This window comes from Colletotrichum graminicola (assembly GCF_000149035.1).
Source record: "Colletotrichum graminicola M1.001 genomic scaffold supercont1.25, whole genome shotgun sequence".
Lineage (NCBI taxonomy): Eukaryota > Fungi > Ascomycota > Sordariomycetes > Glomerellales > Glomerellaceae > Colletotrichum > Colletotrichum graminicola.
The window spans coordinates 575628-598708 of NW_007361029.1; the positions used below are offsets into that span (position 1 = coordinate 575628).

The 23081-nt window shown below is 37.1% G+C and overlaps 2 protein-coding genes and 4 non-coding genes across 6 annotated transcripts; 5 read left to right on the forward strand and 1 right to left on the reverse strand.

Annotated features, from left to right (window-relative positions):
- Positions 1–1553: 1553 nt before the first annotated feature.
- Positions 1554–3464, forward strand: GLRG_06654 (major facilitator superfamily transporter; the record flags this gene model as incomplete). Its single annotated transcript, XM_008097339.1, has 3 exons — positions 1554–2308; positions 2363–2498; positions 2550–3464. 3 exons carry the CDS (start codon positions 1554–1556, stop codon positions 3462–3464), a joined length of 1806 nt encoding a protein of 601 aa, XP_008095530.1.
- A 2325-nt stretch (positions 3465–5789) lies between these two features.
- Positions 5790–6758, forward strand: GLRG_06655 (uncharacterized protein; the record flags this gene model as incomplete). Its single annotated transcript, XM_008097340.1, has 1 exon — positions 5790–6758. One exon carries the CDS (start codon positions 5790–5792, stop codon positions 6756–6758), a length of 969 nt encoding a protein of 322 aa, XP_008095531.1.
- Positions 6759–6961: 203 nt separating this feature from the next.
- On the reverse strand, positions 6962–7044 carry GLRG_13173. The gene has a single exon. It is a non-coding gene; the product is annotated as a tRNA-Asp (tRNA).
- An 8618-nt stretch (positions 7045–15662) lies between these two features.
- Positions 15663–15760, forward strand: GLRG_13174. Its single transcript has one exon. It is a non-coding gene; the product is annotated as a tRNA-Val (tRNA).
- Positions 15761–15768: 8 nt separating this feature from the next.
- GLRG_13175 lies at positions 15769–15840 on the forward strand. The gene has a single exon. It is a non-coding gene; the product is annotated as a tRNA-Ala (tRNA).
- Positions 15841–17934: 2094 nt separating this feature from the next.
- Positions 17935–18015, forward strand: GLRG_13176. The gene has a single exon. It is a non-coding gene; the product is annotated as a tRNA-Gly (tRNA).
- The last annotated feature ends 5066 nt before the right edge of the window (positions 18016–23081 follow it).

The following is a 23081-nucleotide window of genomic DNA, read 5'->3' on the forward strand; positions in this document are numbered from 1 at the left end:
GGGTTTCGTAATCAGTTCGCACATGTGCACAAGGTAGAATAGCTTCTACCCCAGGGTTGTGAACGAGGAATCTAATCAACTCTGCCAAATTGAAACTGCTCTCATTTCCTGGAACAAGCAATGTTGTCATTTCTACTCAGTTGGCCCGGTTTGCAATAGAACACAGTTACTTGAGAGCCTCCTGCTGTAGATGCCTTCATTCCGCGTGCTCTATAGGGATCATGGGCATGGGTTTAATAGGGATTGGTATACGAACTGATTTAAATTGACCATAAACCTTTTTATGCTCCTAACAAGTTTATTAAATTACTATTTCCCATTCGATATGCGGACGTACGTCATTGCTATTAGTCGACTGCCGTTGTTCGTTGAATTATGTGGATTCTTAACTCTTCCTTTTTCTTCATTCTTTCTTCTTCTTCCAAGTAGGATGAGCGGCAGTCTAGACGGGATGAATGTTAGAAATGCCGTCACGCTAATGCAGGATTACAGTGAGACAGTCTCAGATGAACCAGAAAAACTTCCCTTTGTTTGTAATTGGACCCAACGAGCCGCTTTCTTCTCCTCTTCAAACGTATGGCACCAATCGACATTGTTTGCGGCACAAGACGCGCCAATTCCTTTGTATCAGCCCCCAGCTCGTCAACGTGCCGCGTTGCCGCCAGTCGCTTCCTGCTTCCCGACTAGGGAATCAACGGGTCTCGCGAGAGCCTCAAACACCACTTAACGTGTGCGAGACGTGCAACAGGCCGGTGGGCGACGGATTGCGTTGTGTTATTATCTCCAGAAACATAAGACTCGGCATCCACTCTCGTGTGCCATTCATGGGCATGTTTGACTTTCCGCCGCTGGTACCCATAAGGAGAACGTACAGTTCCTTCTCCCATGCAGTCCGGCCCACGTCATCTACGGCGTAGCCGCCAGTGGTCTCTCTCGCCTTATCGCTGGCAAGCAATACCATGTCGTGTCGGACTCTTTCCCCCCTGATGATCACCCGTGCATACTATTACCGAGGAGGATTTGCGAATGGTATTAACCAAGCAGGGATTATGCAAGGGTATTCCTGGGCAATCCAGAAAATGTCGCCAGCGTTTCAAGGGCTCCATAACCAGGGTCTGCCTCTGTGGGATGAAAGCGCCGAAAACGGTTTTTTGCATAGTTTAGTATACATGCTGTAGCTCCGTAGTGGGGCCTTGTTGCTCATGTTGATTCAGGAGCCCTCGCAGAGATTAATTGTGTCTAGGCTATCGCTGCGGCTACACTATCCCAGTCGATCCAAACCGCTGGGGTCCCCGGCCGGAGGATCAGCTCATCAGCCACCCCGGGCTGATGGCGGCTATGACATCCTGTACCAGCTTCGCTGGGTCTTGGACGACGACGTCGAAATGAGGTGACTCCGGCAGCCCCTTACAGCTTGTGGTCCTGATAGATCGACCCCGAACTCGGCCGCCTTGTTTCCCTGTCTCTGCAGTTATCACTGCATGAGGCCCATCGTTGACTGACCTTTCTCTTCCTCACCCCATCGCTAGGAACGATCAGTATGCACCATCACCATGTCGGCCTTTTTGCAAGTACCTGACTCTGCCAGGCTACACCTCTTCCCTTCGATAGTGCAGAAGCAGGCCAGATTCGCACCTCTCCCATCATCGGATCCTCGGCCACTGGATGGTCGGCTTTCCCACGTCAATCCTAGGAGTTCATGGATGCGAAGAAGCCAGCGCTTCCAGCCACAACCGTTTAACAATTTCTCTCGCGTCCAACGCCTGAGCAGGCTCTCATACTACCCCGTTGCCAACGAATATATCGATGGCGTCTTCAACGAAAAGACGACGCTCCCGCCGCGGTGGTCGTTTTACGTGCCCGACTTTGACTTCGACGTCAAGGAGTTTGACCAATATGACAATCCCGAGAACGAGGAAGACGTGCCCAAGGCGCTGAAGGCCTTCCGCGTCGACTTCTGGGAGGGAGATCCGGATGACCCCCAAAACTGGTCGACTGCCTACCGGATCCTCGTCATTGGCATGTTCGCTCTGACGACGCTGGCCACCGGCATCTACTCCACAGCCTACTCGAGTGGCATCCCCCAGATGTCCGCTGACCTCAAAATCACCAACCAGTCGCTGCCTCTGCTTGGCATCTCTCTTTACCTGGTTGGCCTAGCTCTCGGGGCCCTCATCATGGCGCCACTGAGTGAGACCTTTGGAAGGAGACCAATGTATATCGCCGGCCTGAGCGTTTTCCTAGCGTTGATCCCAATTGCTGCGCTTGCGACAGACTTCACCATGGTGATTGTTGCGCGTTTCTTAGGGTAAGCTTCTCCTCTCATTCGATATCTGAAATCGTATATGCTAATAGAACAAAGTGCTGTTGCCGGTAGTGTGATGCTTTCCAACGTCGGCGGGTCCATCATGGACATCACCAACCCCAAGTACCTCCCCCTTGCGATGTCGGTATACTCTTTCGGTCCTCTCAATGGCCCCGTACTCGGACCGCTCATGGTAAGTAGCAGTTCTCAAGCGCGCATGAATTTCATCTAACAGCTCGGACAGGGCGGATTCTTGGTCGAAGCTTGGGGCTGGAGATCACTCAACTGGATGTCCTTGATCTCAACAGCCGTTGGGGCTCTCTTCATTATGACCGTTCCCGAAACATACAGGCCCACGCTTCTCCGGAAAAAAGCAGCCCTGAAGCGAAAAGATGAGAATGACAACCGATACTGGTCTGACTTTGACGACACGGTGCCCATCTTTCGCAGAATCAGGACTGCTGTTTCCCGACCTTTCATTCTTTCATTCACTGAGCCCGTTCTAATGTTCTGGAACATTTACATCTCCGTCATCTACGCCATCGTCCAGCTGGCCTACGTCGCGTTCCCCATCGTATATCGAACAGAACGTGGCTGGAGCACGGCCATTTCTGGGCTGGCATTCATCGGAGTCTTTGTCGGCATCGCGCTGGTTCTCGCGACGGAGCCGCTTCTGAGGAAGCTGGTAAACCGACAGCCAAAAAATCCCGAGACTGGTCAGCTAGAACCAGAGGCCACCGTCCTTCTCATTTGTATTGGTGCAGTGCTGGAGCCAATTGGCCAGCTTTCGTTCGCTCTCACTTCCCTACCTATAGAAATTCCCTTTTACTGGAGCGTCTTGTCCGGCGTTCCCTTCGGATATGGCTTCGGCCTTGTCTTTATCTACGGAACTAGTTACATCTCCAAGGTCTTTGGCATGTACGCCACGTCCGCGTCTGCGGGCAACCTTGTTTTCCGATCAATCTTGGGCGCCGTGCTGGTGCTGGTGGGCAAGAGCATGTACGCTGCCCTGACGCCGCGGATTGCAGGCATTGCTGTTGGCGTCGCCGAGGTCGCGCTGATGCCGGTCCCTTTTATTTTCCTCAAATGGGGAAAGAAGATTCGGCAGAAGAGCAAACTCATTCGGACATTGGAGGAGCAGGCGAAGAAGATGGCATAATATTCCCTCTATACTGCGGTAAACCTGAAGATACCCCTTTCCCAGGTCAGCTACTGCACTGTGAACCAGTCACATTCTTGTAGATTAGATTTTCTCATACACCGTAAATATTAACAGAAACTCGCGGTGGACGAGCTACTATCACGACCGTATACCACTGTCATTGCGCGATATTTAAATTGAACTAATGATGCGCTGATAGAAGCAGCTCAATGACCACTCTTTGTATGTCTAATGTGCGTGGTTCCCTTTCTGTGCAGACAAGAGGCCTTACATGCACCTACGTAATCGGCTGGCAATCATACAACCAGTCAAGCGTCTTAGTGAACCAATCTTTGAGAATTGCATATGGTTTCCTGCATGAGCATGTTTGACCCGACGTCGCGTTTCCGAGGCTCGCTCATCTCGACCCCACGTCAAGTAAAGGCAACAGCCCAAGCTGCAAATGCCTGTTATAAAGCGAGCACGTCTCAAGAAACATAATAGTTGCAGCCCGGGATATTTCCGTACTCTGCTTCATAGTCGGATGTTGCGGTAAGAAAATAAAGCGTATGTTTTACAGCTGCATCCCCGACACAGAGCCAAAGGATCATCTCGAACGCGTCTGAAATCCAAGACCTGTCAAATTCCCAGTCCGCAACATACCGTGGTGTTTTAGGTAAGGTACTATAGATCACGTCGTAAATGTGGGACCATGAGTATATAGCGCCAGCAAAGAATGGTAGGATCCTCATACTATGTGGCGTAGAGCCCGAGGATGCCGAGATCCTTGCTTGGTCTTGGCTTCTCCTACTTTTTCCCTAAGCTGGAACGCCTCCCCCACAAGGCGATACGCCTGCCCCGTATAAAATGCAGCCGACCATGCATCAAGTGTTGTGCTGCCTCGTGGTCGGCTGACTCGACATGATATTCTTGGTAGCATAATCCTGGCGAAGATCTCCGCTATCAGTTGGATATGAGACCAAGCCAAGCTTTGGATACACCAGTTTCCGCAGGACATTATGAAAATAACACATCTCTAATATATGTAGATAGGCTCTCGGGCTGTGAGTGAAATGCCTCGTATCCTCGTCAGCTCGAAATTCCAGCCGTTCTGAAGTTGGCCTGAGTAAGTCACATAGTCTGAAGTATTGTCCTCGGGCCCCATTGTAATAGACTGTCAAACAGGCCAAGCCGTGTTGACTTAATTTATAGTGTATTGTTGCACTTCATCCTGGGGATTCATTAAAGATTGCCGATCGACTCTTTCAATAGGAAAGCCAAGGGTTTCGGATAGGGTTCTAGTCGTGCTGGGTGCTACGCGAATTGATAAGACGCGTTGCCCTGCCTTGCCGATACCAACAACAATGCAAATGTACCTCGCAATGGCGTCACATCGGTCGCAAGTGTACGAACGATAGTCTAATTAAAAGGGCTGAAAGAAACCCCGCTTAACTATATTAATTCGTTGGCACAATCAAATGGCACTGCCAATCTTGTAGCTGAGAATTCAATGGACTGGCAGCAACCATTTATTGCCATTCTACAAAGCTTTGCATCATAAGCAAGGCAGCAAAAAATAGTTTGAGTTCGAACCATCTCCAAGCCCTCTATATTTGATCTGCAGGCGGTTCCGTGCTAAGACTTTCGAGGGCGAAGAAGCTACAAGGCAATTAATCGAACATCAGCCAATCTTACATATATTATGCCCTTCAATCTGTGAGTAGCGGCACCAAGGGTCTGCTCATTCTACCTGAGAGAAGTAGCACGGAAGAAGAGGTCGAATTGCTAAGGAAAATGAATCCTTAACAAACGTAAACGAGTACTAACCCATCAACTTGCATTATACATGAATTGACCATCAGAACTTTCCAGTCATTTGAGACAAGCGGGCCATCCTCTCTCCGATAAGGTTAGTGATGCTTTGGACTGCAGGTCCGACCAGACCAGCAAGAGGTGGACTAGTGCTCAGCTTGTACTAGGTAGCTTTTATGCTCACAACGATCACTGCCTTCTGGTCCGAAAACTCCGCATAGGGGGCTTGATACCATCTTGTTGATCACGCCAAATTTGTTATCTCGTAACTGAGCACTAGACCTAGACAACCGCCGTCATGTCAGCACTAAAGCTCCAGCTCCTTCTTGATCAGCGGTGTCGCCACCTCGGCAGCCTATCAACCGTAATTAGCGTGAAAACATACTCTGCGCCACCTCCAGGTTTCTAGCTCTATGTCGAAGGTGCCGCCCGCCTCTAGTTCTCCTAAAAAAATATTTGTCCCTTCAACACCAACCATCCTGGTCTGCAATAAGTTACCTACAGATATTAGTGAAGCATTACACACTCGTGATGGACCGCGCAAAGCTCATCGACACGCTTGCATCGGCACAATCGTCGCCGAAGAGGCCAATACTGACTCTCATGAACGGCGATACCACATGGCTCGTTTCCGTCCCCCGGCCCGCCGGCACGAAGGGCAAGGCTTTCTACCACATCCTCGTGGATCCTTGGCTCGAGGGGCACGCTGAGGTCGGTTTCGGCTGGGTCGTACGTCTGCAACTCAAGGAGAAAGCGGCACTCGACAGCATCGAGGCTATTGAAGACTGGATTCGGGAGATTGAAACAGTTTGTGGGACCACGGACGGAGAGCACGAGCAGTGGCTCGATGCGGTTCTTGTCACGCATGCCAACCTTGATCACCTGCACAAGCCGACGCTGCGGACCCTCAGCAAATCGGCACAAGTCCTTGCTGTGCAGGAGGCGGCGACGATGATATCGTCGATGGACCACTTCGAGAATATCATAGCGGTGCCGGATTTCGTCCCCGGCGAGGAGTGGCCGGCCACGCCCGATATGCCCGGATCGTTATCGATTTTCCGGCTCCAAAGCAAGGGCGACAAATACACAAACCTGTGCCACGCCGTGATAATCGGTATCCCGACCGAAGATGGGAAGAGCGAAGCTATCCTGTACACCCCGCACGGCGTTGAACCGGAGGCGGTCGAAGCCGTAAGGAAAGCGAACTCGGATGCCAGTTTTCTGGCGATGCTGCATCCACTCAATAAAGCCGGCACCATGGGCTTCATCTCGAGAGGGGTTGCAGAGGGGCTGAGGATCGAACGAGAAAATTCCGTCCGTCACTGGGTGAACACACATGATGACAATATTAGCTTCTCGGGGGTTTTATCTTATATAATGCGATACGGGCGCGCGACGTTGGAACAGGGTCTCAAGCAGGAAGCCAGGGAAAAGGTTGAGGAGCAAAGGAGGCCAGACTACATAGTGGTTGAAAATGGTGGAAGTCATATCTTGACTTGAGAAGACGTTATTACGTGGTTTGAAACAGTCTGTCAGCCATTGTTGGTGACGAGTGTGGTGTCAATAGGCGTGTGTATATTTCAAAAAAGCAGTCCGAGTTTTGCTATTGAACATTTTCAAAGACTTAAAAATCATTGAGTCCAGGACGCGAGCGAGGAAAGCAAATTGAACAAAAAGTTTAGTTCCGAGACAATACAAAACAATCTCTCGACGGGGAATTAAACCCCGGTCCCCTGCAGATCGTTCGATTGACAAGCAGATATCCTCACCACTAGACTATCGGGGATTTATAGATGTTTTCATCTAGTGATAGTTAGTTAAGCCGACACCAAGCATTACAACTATAAAGTTTATACTACCATTAAGGATAGAAGTTAGGGACTGCTTTAGATGTAATTTCCTAAGTAGCTAACTACTTCTTAGTCTACCTATAGCTAAGTATCTAAATTACTATTGAAAGTGCGTAGGGCATGATGGGACTTTTGCGGTGCGGTGACTATACAGAACACCTCAACCATCAAAAGCAACACAAGATTCCTTGCTAGTCGGTGCACATATTACGTCAATCAGTCCATGACTTGGCCTTAATCACAAGATCTAAGTGCCCCAATTGACCACTGTTGGTTAATCACTAAGAGGGATATCCTGTAGATCACGTAACAAATCGTGATACAGAATGTGGTTGCTTGTTGTATTAGTTAGTTACAAAGTGAATCCAGACTTATAGGTAGTATACTAGTGGTAAGGTGGATACTGCCAAGGGAGGCAGTGTGTCACGTAAATATTACGTGACTACCTCCCCTAAAGTATACCTACTATATACTAACACTAGTAACTTTTCTTTTATAGTAAAAGTTACTAGTGCCCTAGCTATCTAGATTACCTTTAAAAGGCCTAAAAACGTAATAAAAATTAAAACTCTAAAAGTATTACACTTCTTATAGTTATATACTATATATTCCTATATCCTTTATTTTTCTTTATAGATAATATAGGCTTATACTAACTTATTTAGGGGCGTTTCTTTTTAGCTATAGCTATTAGAGGTATATTCTTATATTAGTTAGATTTAACTACTACTATTATAGTCTAGTTAGTTATATAACTTATAATTTATTTTTTATTATATACTTATTATAATCTATTATACCTATATAACCTAACCCTCTATATATATCTTAGCTTTATTATTTATAACTAGGCCCTTAAGTGCTTAATTTAAGGATACTTTTATAAATCTATTAGCTAGATTATTAGATCTAGTAATCTATTAGACTTTATAAAGCTTATATTACTTATAAGACTATCTTAGTAATATAATATTAATTATAAGACGTTTCTCCCTTATAGTTCCTAGCTTAACTAGACATTTATAAAGTAAATATAAGTCTATATAGGTAATAGTTAGGATTAATAAGATATTAAGCTTTTAAGTAACTATTATAATAGTTATAGATAAGGCATAAGCTATATTAACGCCTATAACTATCTTATATACTTTAGATACTAAGACGCTTTAGGTAACTTATTTAGACTTTATAAATAAGAAATAAAGGATATTACTATAGAGAGAAAACTTAGCTTAGTTATTATTAACTTCTTTATTTATAAAAAAGATAATAAATCCTAACTATAAAGTTATATTATAATTATTAGTAAATAATCTATTTATAAATATAAATAGCTTAGCTAATATAAGATTTAAGGGAATAAATTATAGACTATAGTTAAGTAAGCTTATTTACTATTATAGTTAATAGTTAAGGTCTTTAATTACCTTATTATCTAGCTCCTTATATTAGGCTGTAATAAAAAGATTATAGTATACTTTAGGCTAGTAAATAAAGGTAATATATACTCCTTATACCTATTACTAGATAAAATCTTAGTAGGCTATAGGTAACTTTATGTTAATTAATTATAGCTTTACTTTTTACTTTTTCTAGTATAGTATAATAAAAGTATTTATAGTAAATATAACTATAATAATCTTACTATTAAAGGTAAGTAGTTAATTAATAGTAAGGGAATAACTTATCCTTTATAGTGTAATGGGATGGGTCCGCGTTAGTCGACGTCCGCCGATAAGGTACAGTCAGCAAACGATCTAGGCTACGAGCGCCACTTGTGTTGTCCAAGTAACCTCTCCATTTTTACTAGATAATAAGAGAAAGTAGGGGTTATATATAGTAAAACTATCTAGAGATTTCTTTATAGTAATAGTTATAAGTAGCCTACTAGTACGTACCTACCTTAGTAATCCTATATAGAGGCTTAATAACCTTTATAATAGTATTATTAAGGTACTTATAATAGATTTAGGCTAGGAGTTTAGTATAGATAGTATAGTTAAGGTAAGAAGTAAATTAAATATAGGCCTATATAATATTACGTAGCTATATAACTTTACTATTAATAAGAAAAAAAAGGGCTAGTATAAGGATAAGCTATTAGCTAGCTTACTAAATAGTAAGTAATTAAGTAAGAATAGCTTTTTTACTATTATTAGTATAGCCTTAAATAATAAGGTGTAATTTCTTATAGGGCTTCTTATTAATACCTTTTACCTTATTTATAATCTATAATTTAAAAATTTACTTATATAGTTAGAGTTAGTTAATTATAGTAAATTTAAAGACGCCTTATATAATAAGGCTGTTAATCTTAGTAGCTACTAATTACTTAAATAGCTTACTAGGTGCTATAATAACGCCCTTTTTATATAGTTAGATTATAAAGGTTTAATAGGCTTCTTTTTTTACTAAGAGGAAGGTAGTATAGGGTATATTAGTCTCTTATAGTAAAGTATATCTTATAGGGATTTTCTTAGCTTATTAAGGTTATATAATAGTAAGATTATTAGTATATAGCTACTGCCCTAAACTAGTTATAATAATAATAGTATCTTTAGTAGGCTTATTACTATAACTATTATTACTATTTAGAATAAATAAGGGATATTACTTAGCTAAGCCTCTTTCTTTATTATCTACTATATAGTATAGCTTAACTAATATAAATTAAAAAACATAAAGGCTATTAATATTAATAGTAAAGTCTTTACCTTAAGTAGTAAGTAATTTATATAAGCTAGACTAACCTCCTTTCTTATACTAGACGTAGATATTACTACCTAAAGGTAAATCCTTTATTATAGAAGTATCTAGACTATTATAAGTAGTAAAAGCCTTATTAATCTATTACGCTACGTTATATTTATAAAAATTCTTAGTTACTTTTTAGATAGCAGTTATATATTAGATTATCTTAAGTAAAAAGGTAAAGTTAGTAGTTATATAGGGGTAGGCACTAAATACTAGTAGGGTAGGCACTAGGCTATTTAGGCTAGTAGTATTATTAATTACTTTAGCTACACTCTAAAGTGTAGATTTATAGTTAATAGATAGGTATTCCTTTTAAATTATCTTATACGCCTATTAGAGTATAGTGTAGTATCTCTTAACCTTCTTAATACTATAATACACTTTAATAGGGATAATCTTAACTTTAACGCCTATTATATAGGCTTTATATAAAAATTTAGTTAAAATAAAGTTCTACCTTATATTAGTAATAATCTAATCTAAAGGTCCTTAGTAAACATTAATCTAGTAGTAATATAGTGCCTCTTATATAGTCTTTACTAAAATATTATAAAGAAAGTAGGCTATATTAAAGGTAGTAGTAGTATTAACTATATAAAGTATAGGGTTACTATTAAGGTATATTATATTAATAATAATTTTATAATTAAAGAAGTAATTATTATATAAAGTAAATTAAAACTAAGAAGGTGCCTTACTATAGATTTAGTAGTAATAGTAGTACTTTATTAAGTGTTTAATTACTTTTATTTTAACCTTATAGCTAGCCTTATAAAGGATCTTATATAGCTAGTAAATTAATAAATAGCTAAACTATTAATAAAGGCAGTATAGCTTAACGTTAGTTAGGTAATAACTTATAAAGCTTTACTTAGGCAGGCTAAGTAGTATCTATAGGTAGCCCTATTTTTATATAACTAGCACTATAAGTTTGCCTTATTAGAGAGTATTTATAAAGTTATTAAATTAAATTAATAGCTAATCTATATTAGCTAAGTAGAGTAAGAAAGGTGTATTAGTAGGTATTATATAAAAAGTAATATACCTAAAGGGAGTCTTTACTATAATAGTGCCTTATAAAGTAATAGTATTACTATTACTAAATCTAATCTTTACTTTACCTATAGCTATAGTATTAATAGTTATAGATAGTTAAATTTACTATAGTGTAATAGCTTATAAGTAGCCTATAGTTAAATAACTTACTACGCCTATATCTAGTAAAATACCCTAAAAGGTAGCTAATAAGTAATAATCTAATATAAAGGTGCTAGGTAACTTAGTAAAGGCGCTATTAGGGTTAATTTTTATTAATTAGTAATAGATAGCCTACTTAGTAAGGTTAGTAGTAAGTGCCTTACTATCTACCTTAGCGCTTCTAAAGAACGTAGTTAAGGTGTAAAATACACTATTATCTTATTCTTTATTATTACTAATAATAAAGTAGGCCCTTTAGAGATACTACTAAAGATCCTTATTATTATTACTATTTTTATCTTTTTCTTCCTATAGATAGGTGCCTTTATAGCTAGTAAGGAAGGTGTTATATATAGTTAGTAAAGTATCTTTAATATAATAGTTACCTTTAAATTACTAGTACGCTTTACGTCTTTTATTAGTAGTATACTTTATTAACTAGCAGCTAGGCTTATAGTAAATATAGCACTTTTTAGTATTATAGCTACTATTATTATTATTACTATTATAAAAATTACTACTACTATAGTTATTACTAAACTATTAATAACAGCCTTAGCCTTAGTAAGTATAGTCTACCTAATATTAATTATTAGGTAATAAGGGTAAGAATTTAGTAAGGTACTAGCTATAGTAAGGGCGCCTTATAGTAGTACTAATAGATAACTATAATTAGCTATATACTCCTTTTAATATTATAGCTAGAGCGTATAGGTAAAAGTTACACTTAGGAACTCTAGAGCAGGCATTTAGTAACTAACTTCTTAATACCTTATTATTTTAGTATAATAAGGGGAGAGCCTGTTAGATAAGGGCTAGCTTTAAGATAAGCTCCTTAAGGGCTTAGATCCTAGTTATTATAGGATTATTATATGTAATTTAAGGAAGTGTTATTTCTTACTATTTAGATAGGTAAGTCTGCGTTTATTCCTATATCTTAAAGTAGTTATAAATTTAGTTAACTATCTTATTAAAATTATAAATACTATTACTATAGATATAATTAATATAGAACTAAGATACCTTACCTTTTAGTATAATTAAGAAGGCAGGACTAAGCTAGTGCTACTTAATCTTAACCTTACTATAATTATCCTAAAAGATACTTAACTTTAGATTAAGAACGTTATATAGCTTACTACTATACTTAGTTTTATTAGTTAGTAGCTTTATAAGGTTAGTTAGCTAATATAGGTAAGGTTATAAGGAAAAGATAAGGATAAAGTTAGGCTTATATAGTGCCTAACGTTATTATAATTTATTATAGCCTTATAACTAAAATCTCTATATAGTGCTTTAAGGTAGTAGGTTAGTAGTAGGCTTATAGTTACTTAATAGGTTAAATAGTATATCCTACTAAGGATTTACTTTATTTATTATAATAGGCTAACTACCTAATTACTTACTATACTAGCTATAATAAGATTAATAAGTAGGGTAATAAGTAGGGTAAGGAGTAGGGTAAGGTATTCTTAGGTTATATAATAAGGTATTAATAAATAAAGTGCCTATATTACCTCTAAGTACTAGGTTTAAGTTAGTAAGTGCCTAGTAGATTTTATCTTATTATAAGAGTAAAGTTAGGCCTTCTTACTTCTGCTTTAGCTAGTAATAATCTACTACTAATAGATAAGTTAAAGTAAATAGGGTTAGTTATCTCTATAAAGTAATATTAGCTGCTATTTATAATAATATTAAAAAAGCAGTAGATAAGGCCTATTTAATTATTAACCTTTCCTTAGGTAAGATATACTAACTAGTAATATTATTAATAAATTTAGGGTTCTTTATCTATAAGTTAAAGATAGGCTGTTTATAGTAAGTAAAAGTAATATCTTCTTTAGTTTACGTATAGAAATTAGCATTAAGAAGGTTTACTAATTTAGGTGTAATCCTTCCTTTTACTAAATTAATAAAGACTTTATTATTAATAAGGTAATTATAGAATATTAATAGTGCCTTAGTACCTATAGCGTTAAAGGTAGTAGTAGTCTAATCTATAAAATCTAACTAGAAGGTAGTAAGGAGGCAGCAGCTATAGAGGTTAGCGTCTAACTATATAGTAATTATATATATTATATATAATCTAACTTTTTAGAGGTCTAACTTATTAAGATTAAAGTTAACGTAGTTACCTTATGTCGTTAGATTAACGTAGCAGATAAAGGCAGGTAGAAGAGGGAGAGGTTGTAGGAGGTAGAATAGTAATAGTAGAGGATATAAAAGGGAATAGGTATTTATTATTTATTAACTTAACAGCCCTACTGTTACTAGTAGTGGCTTTTTACCCTTTTTTTTCTACTTATTATTAATATAGATTTAGTTAAGATAAAGTAAGGAAGTAAAGAAAGTTGTAATAATAATAATAGTTAAGTTATAGAGGATTTACGCTAATAGGCTGCTAATCCTCTCTGCTCTACGTAAAAAACCTTACTAATCTGTTATAGTAGTGATCTAGTAATTAATTACATACTAATTAGTGTTAGTTAATTACTAAGAGGGATATCCTGTAGATTACATAATAAATCGTAATATAGAATGTAGTTACTTGTTATATTAGTTAGTTATAAAGTGAATCCAGACTTATAGGTGGTATACTGGTGGTGAGGTGGATACTACTAAGGGAGGCAGTGTGTCACGTGAATATCACGTGACCACCTCCCCCAAAGCATACCTACCGTATACCAACAACCACAGTTGTACACCTGATCAAACAAGTAAATACTCCCGATCATCTTATGTTATCACGTTTAGCAGTAGATCATAGAAGGGTCTTAGTTCGATCAGGTAAAGTTAGGTCCAAGAATGAAAGTGTGAATGTGCATGTCTATCTCTGAATCTATTGTCGCTGGCTTATATCTTCGCTCTTGATCGGAGGTAAAGATCTTCTGATCAGGTTATGCGCTATCTCACTTCAGGCTGATTGCCCCGCCCTACTCCACTATATAAGTGTAGAAATCTTATCCTCTCTTAAAAATATTAGTTTCTATAGGAATACTAATAGAGGTAGTTCTAGTAGGAGTAACAGATAGTTTTATTACTAGGTAATTAGTAACTAGTGTCCTTCTATAACACTAACTAAGGAGATTCTAGCAGCCTATACAGACAATATTATATATATTACTATAGGCTAAATTTACTTTCCACTCGTTATTATTAACTACAGAGGCTCTGTTGCAGGCATCCTTATAGTTGTAACCTGTACTGTTTTGTAAATTAAGATTAGGCTGCACTTAATAACTAGATAATCGCCTAATTGATTGCAGAGAATCTAAGTCTAAGGACAGCCTTATTTATTTACAATTAGAATACTTTAAGCTGCTGCTCAAGAGTAGAACGTAAGACCAGATCCAGTTGCGGATGTCACAGGGAGAGCTATACTACAGGGAGCTGCAGTTTTGTTGCTTTCATAGCCTATCGCTTGCTAGGCTAAAAGGCAAATGTCTAGGAAGGGGTAGGGAGTTTGACTTGTGCAAGCCGATCTTTAGCAGCTGACAGTGCTCTAACTGACCCATTTCCAGAATTTGGATCAAGGTGCTACAATTGAATCGCTCGTCAAGACATACTAATCTTGTGTGATGAACCGCAGCGTCTGGTCATTCTGGGGAAAAGTGGTTGTTCTGTTAAGAATCTACGTATGAGCCGGAGAAGTGGTAGAAATACCCTTCTCACATGGTCTGTGCGGGTGATACGCCACATCCGTGGCAGTGTCTACTGGTACTAGCCAGTGGCTAGTAGCCACACGAAGCTATTCCAGCTTCACGACATCTTGCTCATGTCTGTTAGCCTCGACTTGTTCTTGCATTGCCCAGTATCAATAGCAACTCAGGCCCGCTTGCTCATCACTAGTGAGATCTATAGCTTTGTGACTGCACTAATAACTACTTGTAGCCTTATTTCTTTCCTAAGGGGGTAAACTACCTGATCTGACGCAATTCCTTCACTCCCAGGACGCTCGGCGAGGGGCTCATTATGCTGATTTTACTGAACATAAGGCTTTAAGGAAGTACTACCATCACAACAACCTTCAATATAGCCGTCGCTGTATTACATTAAAACTAACTAACCAAGCGTTAATCCCCTAGTGAACTGTTTGCTTCAGCTATAGCAGAAGAGCTAGGTAGTTACACTACAACCCTGGTTTGTCTAGAGTCCCTATAAGTGTACTATATAACCCTAAAAGAGCCCTAGGTAATTCCTTTCCCTACTTAGTAACAAGGTAGGCTATGTTGTCTTAAACTTTACCATTATAAATGTTATAATGAGCAAGGGGATTCTATAAGTTACAGAGAATCGGATTCTACGCCTGATAAGTAACTGACTTAGATTTGGCCTTGTGATTAGCTTATTAAGGTGAATCTATTTAAGGGGCTGGCTGGCGACGTTTGTCTAAATATAACGCTAGTTTACATAACAACGTTTATTACAGCTTTTAATATTACCCTACTTGTTATATAAGCTCTACTATTTCTTACTAGTAGAAAAGGTTGTAGAAAAGGAGTAAGATTATATACTAATGGCGGGGCTGACGGCGGGGACAAAATTGGCGCGAACGAGGGCTTGCAAGGATATGCAAAAAAACAGACGCCCCACGATAACAAACGGTCTGGTGGTGTAGTTGGTCATCACGTCAGTCTAACACTTCGAGGCGACTTGACCTGGGCACACTGAAGGTCTCCGGTTCAAGTCCGGGCTAGATCACACAACGTAGGCGATTGGTTTAGTGGTATAATGACCGCTTAGCATGCGGTAGTTCTAGGGTTTGATTCCCTGATTGTCTATCCTTTTGCTTTTTGTTAGTTATATAATGCCTACCGTTTATAGAAACACCTAAGCTATCTTAAGACAGATAGTAAGTTTAGGTAGAGAGAGAGGTCTTAGACATAATGTGTAAATCCTAGAGCTGCTGAAGTAGCATCTTAGAAGTTGTTATATTTATAATTGTTGCTTAGTAGGACTTACTAAGTAGAACTTCTTCTCTGCTGTTAAGGTCTTTACTTTCATAGAGTTAGCATAGCTCTTCTTACAGCCGTTCTGGATGTGACAGGAATCACTAGGCTGTAATAGTCTCGCGATATCACCCTACCTATCGCAGGGTAAAGTGACGCAGTGCAAAGGTAAGGCGTAACAGCAAAGCAGTAAAAAAGGCAAGCAATAACACGGAGCTGAGCAGATGCTAAAAGAACAGATACGTAAGAGTAGATATGTTGATTCTTCGTTGATCCCACCTTAGGGGAAGAGTCTAGAGCAGTAGTGTATTATAAAGAGTCTAGAGCAGTAGTGTATTATACACAATAGGTGTCATTACCGGCCGCTCTGGTTGATCTACCTGTCTGTCCTGTGACAGGGGTATGCCAGCTACAATCCCATCATCGAGGCCTATACCACATCCGCCGACAATGCCAAAGGGACATCCACCTCTCTGACCTGACACAATCATCCTTAAAGCCTTATTTATGCTCACCGTCTTGAACAAGGAAGACCATGCACATGGCGGTATTTGCGACGTGAATTAACTTAATACACCCGACTCCGAGTCTGACAGAAAGAGATCGAGAAATATTGAGAGGCATAGCGCACATGTCTGGGCAGCAAACTTCTCTGTCGCCAGGTTCTTTTCGGCCGATACACGTAGAAAGAAGCTTTCCCTTGTACCATTAGCCGATAGATTAGATGATCTCTTTACTGCAAGGCTTAGGACCTAGCCCTTGTAGAACGTATAACTGGCGGCCAACAGCCGATGTGAACATGCAGCTCGTTTGTAACACATGTAATATCCACAATTTAATTCATGGTCGCATGAGCATCGGCAGGGTGGCAGCCACCAAGGAGACGACCTCTTTGGCTCTTACTGCTGAAATATATGCTCTATTAACTCGAAAGAAACGCACTTCGACTTACATCGGCCTTGCAAGCACAGCTTAGCTCAGCGGCTTGAAAGTCCTAAGAACATTAGCATTTCTTAATCTGCTAAAGATACTAAGTTTAATCGCTACTAGACTTAATTTAGACGCCCTAAAGCTTAGTGTTAGAAACGTGAGTTTACTAATAGTATTAGCAAGGCGCCTAGTAGAGGATTTATTTATAACACAGCCTTCCTAGCAGCCGTTGCAGATCTGACAGGAGGAGTTAGGCTGTAATAGTGGCGTAAAGTGACGTAGTGTAAAGGTGGATTGTAACAGCAAAGCAGTAAAGCAAGACAAGTAATAGCAAGGAGCTGAATAATAATATAGGACAAGGAAGGTAATAGTAGAAAGGTATATTTATAGTTAAACTATCTCCTATAGAAAGGTCTAGTGGCAGCTGTCTATATATCCTGTAGGTATGTAAATAAACACGTGCTAGTAGAGTACCTTAACAGCTGCCCTTATATCTACTATACACTGCCTCCTAGGCACCTTGTCTTTCTTGTAATAATTTATATCTTAGAGTAGGTCTACTTACTTACAAGATTAATAACTCCTACTTATTTCTAATATCCTGCCTTCTGCTTAAATATTTCTCTTCTGTACTATAGGATATTGTTGTGATGTTGATCATCGCCTGGGTATTAGCGGTATGGGTTAACGCCGAAATGGCCGGAATAACTACGGCTGATTCACCGTGGATCCACCGGATCCGCGGGTATATTACGCAGTGAATTCACTGCGTAATCCTATAATAGTTTTCCTCTTTACGCATAATTTAGAACCAGTATTTACCCCTATTATTCGTCACTGCCTATTAATACGTACGGTTGACTGTATCACCCCCCTGGTGATAACCAACAGATATATTGTTAGCTTTGAGATACCCTCTGTTCTAGGGCTCTACAGCTGCACATACCTCATGGATCTCGAATCTGCCGATCTCTTCTATTAATCATTGTATTATTCGCGCCGATGGTTTAGTGGTAAAATTCTCCGTTGCCATCAAGCAGCGTCGGGGAGCCGGGGGTTCGATTCCCCCTCGGCGCAACCCTTTTGCTTCTTTATATCTTTTTATAATGCCGCTAGTCTAGGAATTACAACATGTACTACGTACGTCTTGTCTGTCCTATTTATCCTTCCTTTTATTTCTTATACCTTATTAACTTATAAGTAATCCTATATAGACAGTACTTATTCATAGTATTACTACTAGAGGAAAATAATAAGAAATATACTATTATCTAACCTTAAAGGAGGGATTTATTTATTTTTAGCCTATACCTGTAAGGTAAGGGCAATTCTTCTATATAGGTGTAGCTGAAAACTGCTGTTGCTATTTGTAAGGGGACATCCCTATGTGGCTTTAGAACAAGAGCGGGTTATTACACTATTAGACTGTTTTGGCTTTTGCTATTTAAAGAGTAATGGACACATCTGACACAGGAGTTGCGACATTGCTTCGCAGCCCCTACTGCTTAGTAGCAGTCTTAAATTCCTATTCGGCTTATTATATCAACTTTTAGCAGCGGCTTCAACATCTGGTTTATTTGTCTTATTATTTAAGGCCTATGCCGTAACGCTATGACGATCCTATCACGCCCACTGTCACCTGCCGCTTTAGGTGCTCTGGCCCCATGTCAGGTGCCCAGAGCGGGGCCCCAGGGGGGCACCAGAGTGGGACCAGGACCAGATAAACTAGTTACTAAAGGAATAACAAAAGGGGAAAACTCTATAGAAGATAGAGGTTAGAGGAAGTATATTAAAATAATTATTATAATTAAACCCTAACTATACCTATTACTAACTTCTTTACTTAATACTATTTTTACCTCTAATATGTTTTAATATCTCCTTATTCTTAAGTGTATTAACTACTAAAGTAGTAATAATACTTACTAGATCTTAAACTATAGCCTAGTAATAAGGGAGCACTATAATAAAATAACTAACGCCTATTATAACTAAGTCTATACTAGTAGATAAGTAGTATACTATTAACTTAGGTAAGCTATTAAAAGAAGAGCTAAAGGCTTTTCTAGAGGAGAAAGTAAAAAAAGTAAGAAAAAAAAATAATTAATTAAATTAAGGCCCTTTAAAGTAGTATATTTATAAAAAATATATAAAAAGAAATAAAAATAACTACTAATCTTTAACTAAAGGCTAAGTAACTTTATATTAATATACTTTTAGAAAAATTACTTACTTTAAGGTATAAAAAAAGAAGCTAAAATAAACTATAGGAATTCTTATTTTAGTTAGAAATATATTTTAATATAGTAAGAGATAAGTTTATAACTAATAATAATAAGGTAAAATATATTAGTACTATACTAAAAAGTAACTTAGTATATAGGTTTTTATTATAAAAGTAAAATTAGTAAAGTACTTTAAGAAGTTATAAAAAACTAGCTAAAAGTAAGTATTACTAATAGTAATATATAGGCCTTTAGTACTACTATAAAACTAAATACTATATAATAAGCCTTAGGCTAGTTATACTAATAATTTATTAATAAGTATAAGATAGTTAAGGAGGAGTACTTTAACCCCTAAATAAAAAGGTAGTAAGTAGTCTATATTTTAAACTAAGTACTCTTAGACCTAAGGACTTATATACTTACTAAGGGGCTACTAGCTACCTACTAAAAGTTAGATAATATAGTAAAAAAAGTAAAAACACTTATTAAGACCTATATAAAAGAGGTATTAAGAGGATAGCTAAGGTAAAGTTAAAAAAGAAAAAGCTACTAAGAGGTAGTAGTATAACTAATAACTATAGACACCCCCTTAACTAAAGCTACTAGTATATACTTAATACTAATAGCTATAATACTAGTAGGTATACCTATATTAAAGCTAGAGGTTAAAAAAAAAAAAAGAGGTATAATACCTTAGCTAGAGGGGACTTAAGGACTACTTACTTATTATAACTATAAGAAGCCTAAGTACTAGTTAGCTAGGTATAGTAAAAAAAAGTACTATAAGTATAAATAACTATAATACTTAAAGAGATAATACGCCTTAGTACTAATAAAGGTTAATAGTATTAAGCTCTCTTAAGATAAAAAACTATACTACTACTTTAAAGTAGATTTTTATACTAAAATAAGTAGTATATAAAACAAAAAAGGTACTAATTAATTTTAGTATAAATAAGAATATACTATACTAAAGGATATTATATATAGAGGTATTAGTAAAAGTAATATAGCCTTTCTAGTAGCTATTATAGTTCTAATAAGATAAAGCTAGGCTGTAGTAGTGTTATAAAGTAACGTAGTGTAAAGGTAAAGCGTAATAATAAAGTAGTAAAGTAAGATAAATAATAATAAGGAACTAAATAAGTAATATAAGATAAGATAAGTAATAGATAGTAGGTATATTTATAGTTAACCCTCTTTCTATAAAGGGTTACCTACTAAAGGGATATATACCTAAGGTATATATAATATATTATATATATATTAGGTATCTAGTCCTTACTATTTATCTGTCTCCTAACTATAAGCACTTACTACCTTATCTTATAATAAGTGCCCCCCCTTAAAAAGACCTTATCTTCTTCTACTAAATACTTTAAGAGCTAATTAAGAAAGTAATATTTACTATTTCTTATCTCCCTTATATTATAGCCTTATACCTTAAGGTTATTTATTTATATTCTAACCTTACTATTTACTTATTATTATTATTACTTAGGTTAATAGCCCTAGCCTAGCGCTTTTTTCTTTATAGGCCTATAGGGCTACTAAGTTCCTTTACTAGGTAAGGTTACTTATTACTTCTACTACCTAAGCTTATATTACTAATAATACTCTAGGTAGTAGTATATATCTCCTACTAGAGGTAGAGTGTCTCTATAAGTAAGGTAACTTAATTTTATAACTATTTAAAATCCTTAGCCTTAAACTTATTAAGGGCGTTAAGATTATTTACCTTATAGTTAAGGTTCTTAACCTTATCTTTAATAATATTAATTTATTTCTTAATATTATTAATTTAGGCTGCTTACTAGTAAATCTTCTTAGCCTTAGTGTATAAGCTTTTTCTAATAGCCTTATTAATATTACCTTATACTACTATAGCTACCTTAGCCTTATTAATAGCTATTACTAAGGTAGTAGTGTTCTTTATATTCTTATAAATTAACTTAGTATACTTATTAACTTTAGTAGTAAGGTTAGTAACCTAGTCTTCTAGCTAGTTAATTAGGTGTAATTAGCTCTCTATATAGTAAGTATACTAAATTTCTAGTATAAAGATATAGTCTAGGCGCTAGATAAGTAAGAGAGTACTTATAACCTTAAAATTATTTTACTTAGGTTAGTATAGAAATATAAAGCTAATTAGCGCTATATAACTAAGGAGTTCTTTAGACTATAGTTTACTCTCCTTATAATTAGTAAGGATAGTATCTATAGGGGCTATAATTTACTATTAGAAGTACTTATTTAAGGTTAAAAAGGTATATAACTATTTAGCGTTAGAGCTTTATTAGCTTATATAGAAGCACTAGACCTAGACTTTAGTCTCCTTATATAGTATTTAGTTACTACTACTATAAAAGGCTTTATTAAGGTATATAATTACCTCCTCCTTAATAAGGATTATTAACTCTTTAGTAGTAGATATATTCTTATATAAGGTAGTAGGTGCCTTTACTTTAGCTACTATAATAACTTTTTTTACTATTTTATTCTTAGCCTTCTTAATAGCGCTTTATCTAGTTAATAGTATACTATCTTAATTAAGTATATTAAGGTATTACTTAATATATTTATAAAGCTTATTATACTTCTTTTATTACTTAACTATCTTTTATTACTAAATATATTTATTAGCCTTTTTAGTCTTATTATAAATACTATCTAAAAGTTTAATTTCCTTAGTTAGGACTTTAGACACCTTAAAGTTCTTACTACTTACCTTATTATTATTAAAGTTAAGGTTAAGATCTATATTACTAGCGTTATTATTACTATAGTTAGGGTCTTTTATAGTAGCCTTATTATTTTAGCCTTTCTTACTTATACTACTTATACTAGTGTCTAGTTAGTTATTACCTTAGGCTAAGGGATTAATAAGGGTAAAGCTAGGTCTTATAGCACTACTACTATACTCCTCTATAAGCTACTAACTACTAGTAGCACTAGCCTAGGTAGGGTAGTTAACGTACTTAGATATCTTATTATTATTAACGTCCTTATTAATAAATTTATTAAAGTTAAAGGTGTCTTAGTTAAGGATGTCCTTATATAAGTTAAAATTACTTATAAAGCTTTAGGTTTTTTTAATAGTGTAATTATAAGATTATATATTATACTTATAATTAGCTTTAACTACTACTAGCGTTATAAAAAGTAAGGGTAAGTTATAATATAAAAGGTAGTAGTAGATTATAAAGAAAAGTAATAATTTAGATAAGTTAAAAATAAGAAAATAGTAGTTATAAGTAGGTAGTAGAGTAAGGTAGGGCAATTAGCCTAGAGTAAGGTAGTATATAGGCTAATTAGAAGATCCTAATCCTAATTAAGTATAAAGATATAAGTTAGCGTTAATAGGTTTAGAGATAGACATATAGAATTTATCCTTTATACCTATACCTACCTTCTAATTAAACTAAAACCTCTCTATAATTTACCTTTAATTATAATAACATAAGACAATTAGGAGTAGTTACCTACCTAAATAGGGTATAATTATACTTAATCCTATAGTTTAATACTTATAATTAATATTAATTCTAAATAGATTAAGATAATTTATATACTAATTAGTAAGGAATCTTATGTTACTTTTAGTAGTTATAGTGTTCTATATAGTTACTACACTATAAGAGTCCCTTATACCCTATGCGCTTATAATAGTCTCCTTTTCTAGAAGATTAACTATAGGTTTAAACTAATTACCGCATACCTTGTGCGTCACCAAATGATGTGTCTAACAGCAACCTCAGCATGTTGTGGAAGACCGACGTCCGGGAGGCAAAAGTCCCATTGGGCTCTATAGACAGCGAGTCAACGCCACAGTGAAAGCCCAGCAGGAGATGAGCAATCGAAGGCTTGTCAGGGCTTGCTGCTAGGCAGCTTGAGAGAAAGTCGAGAATGTATGTT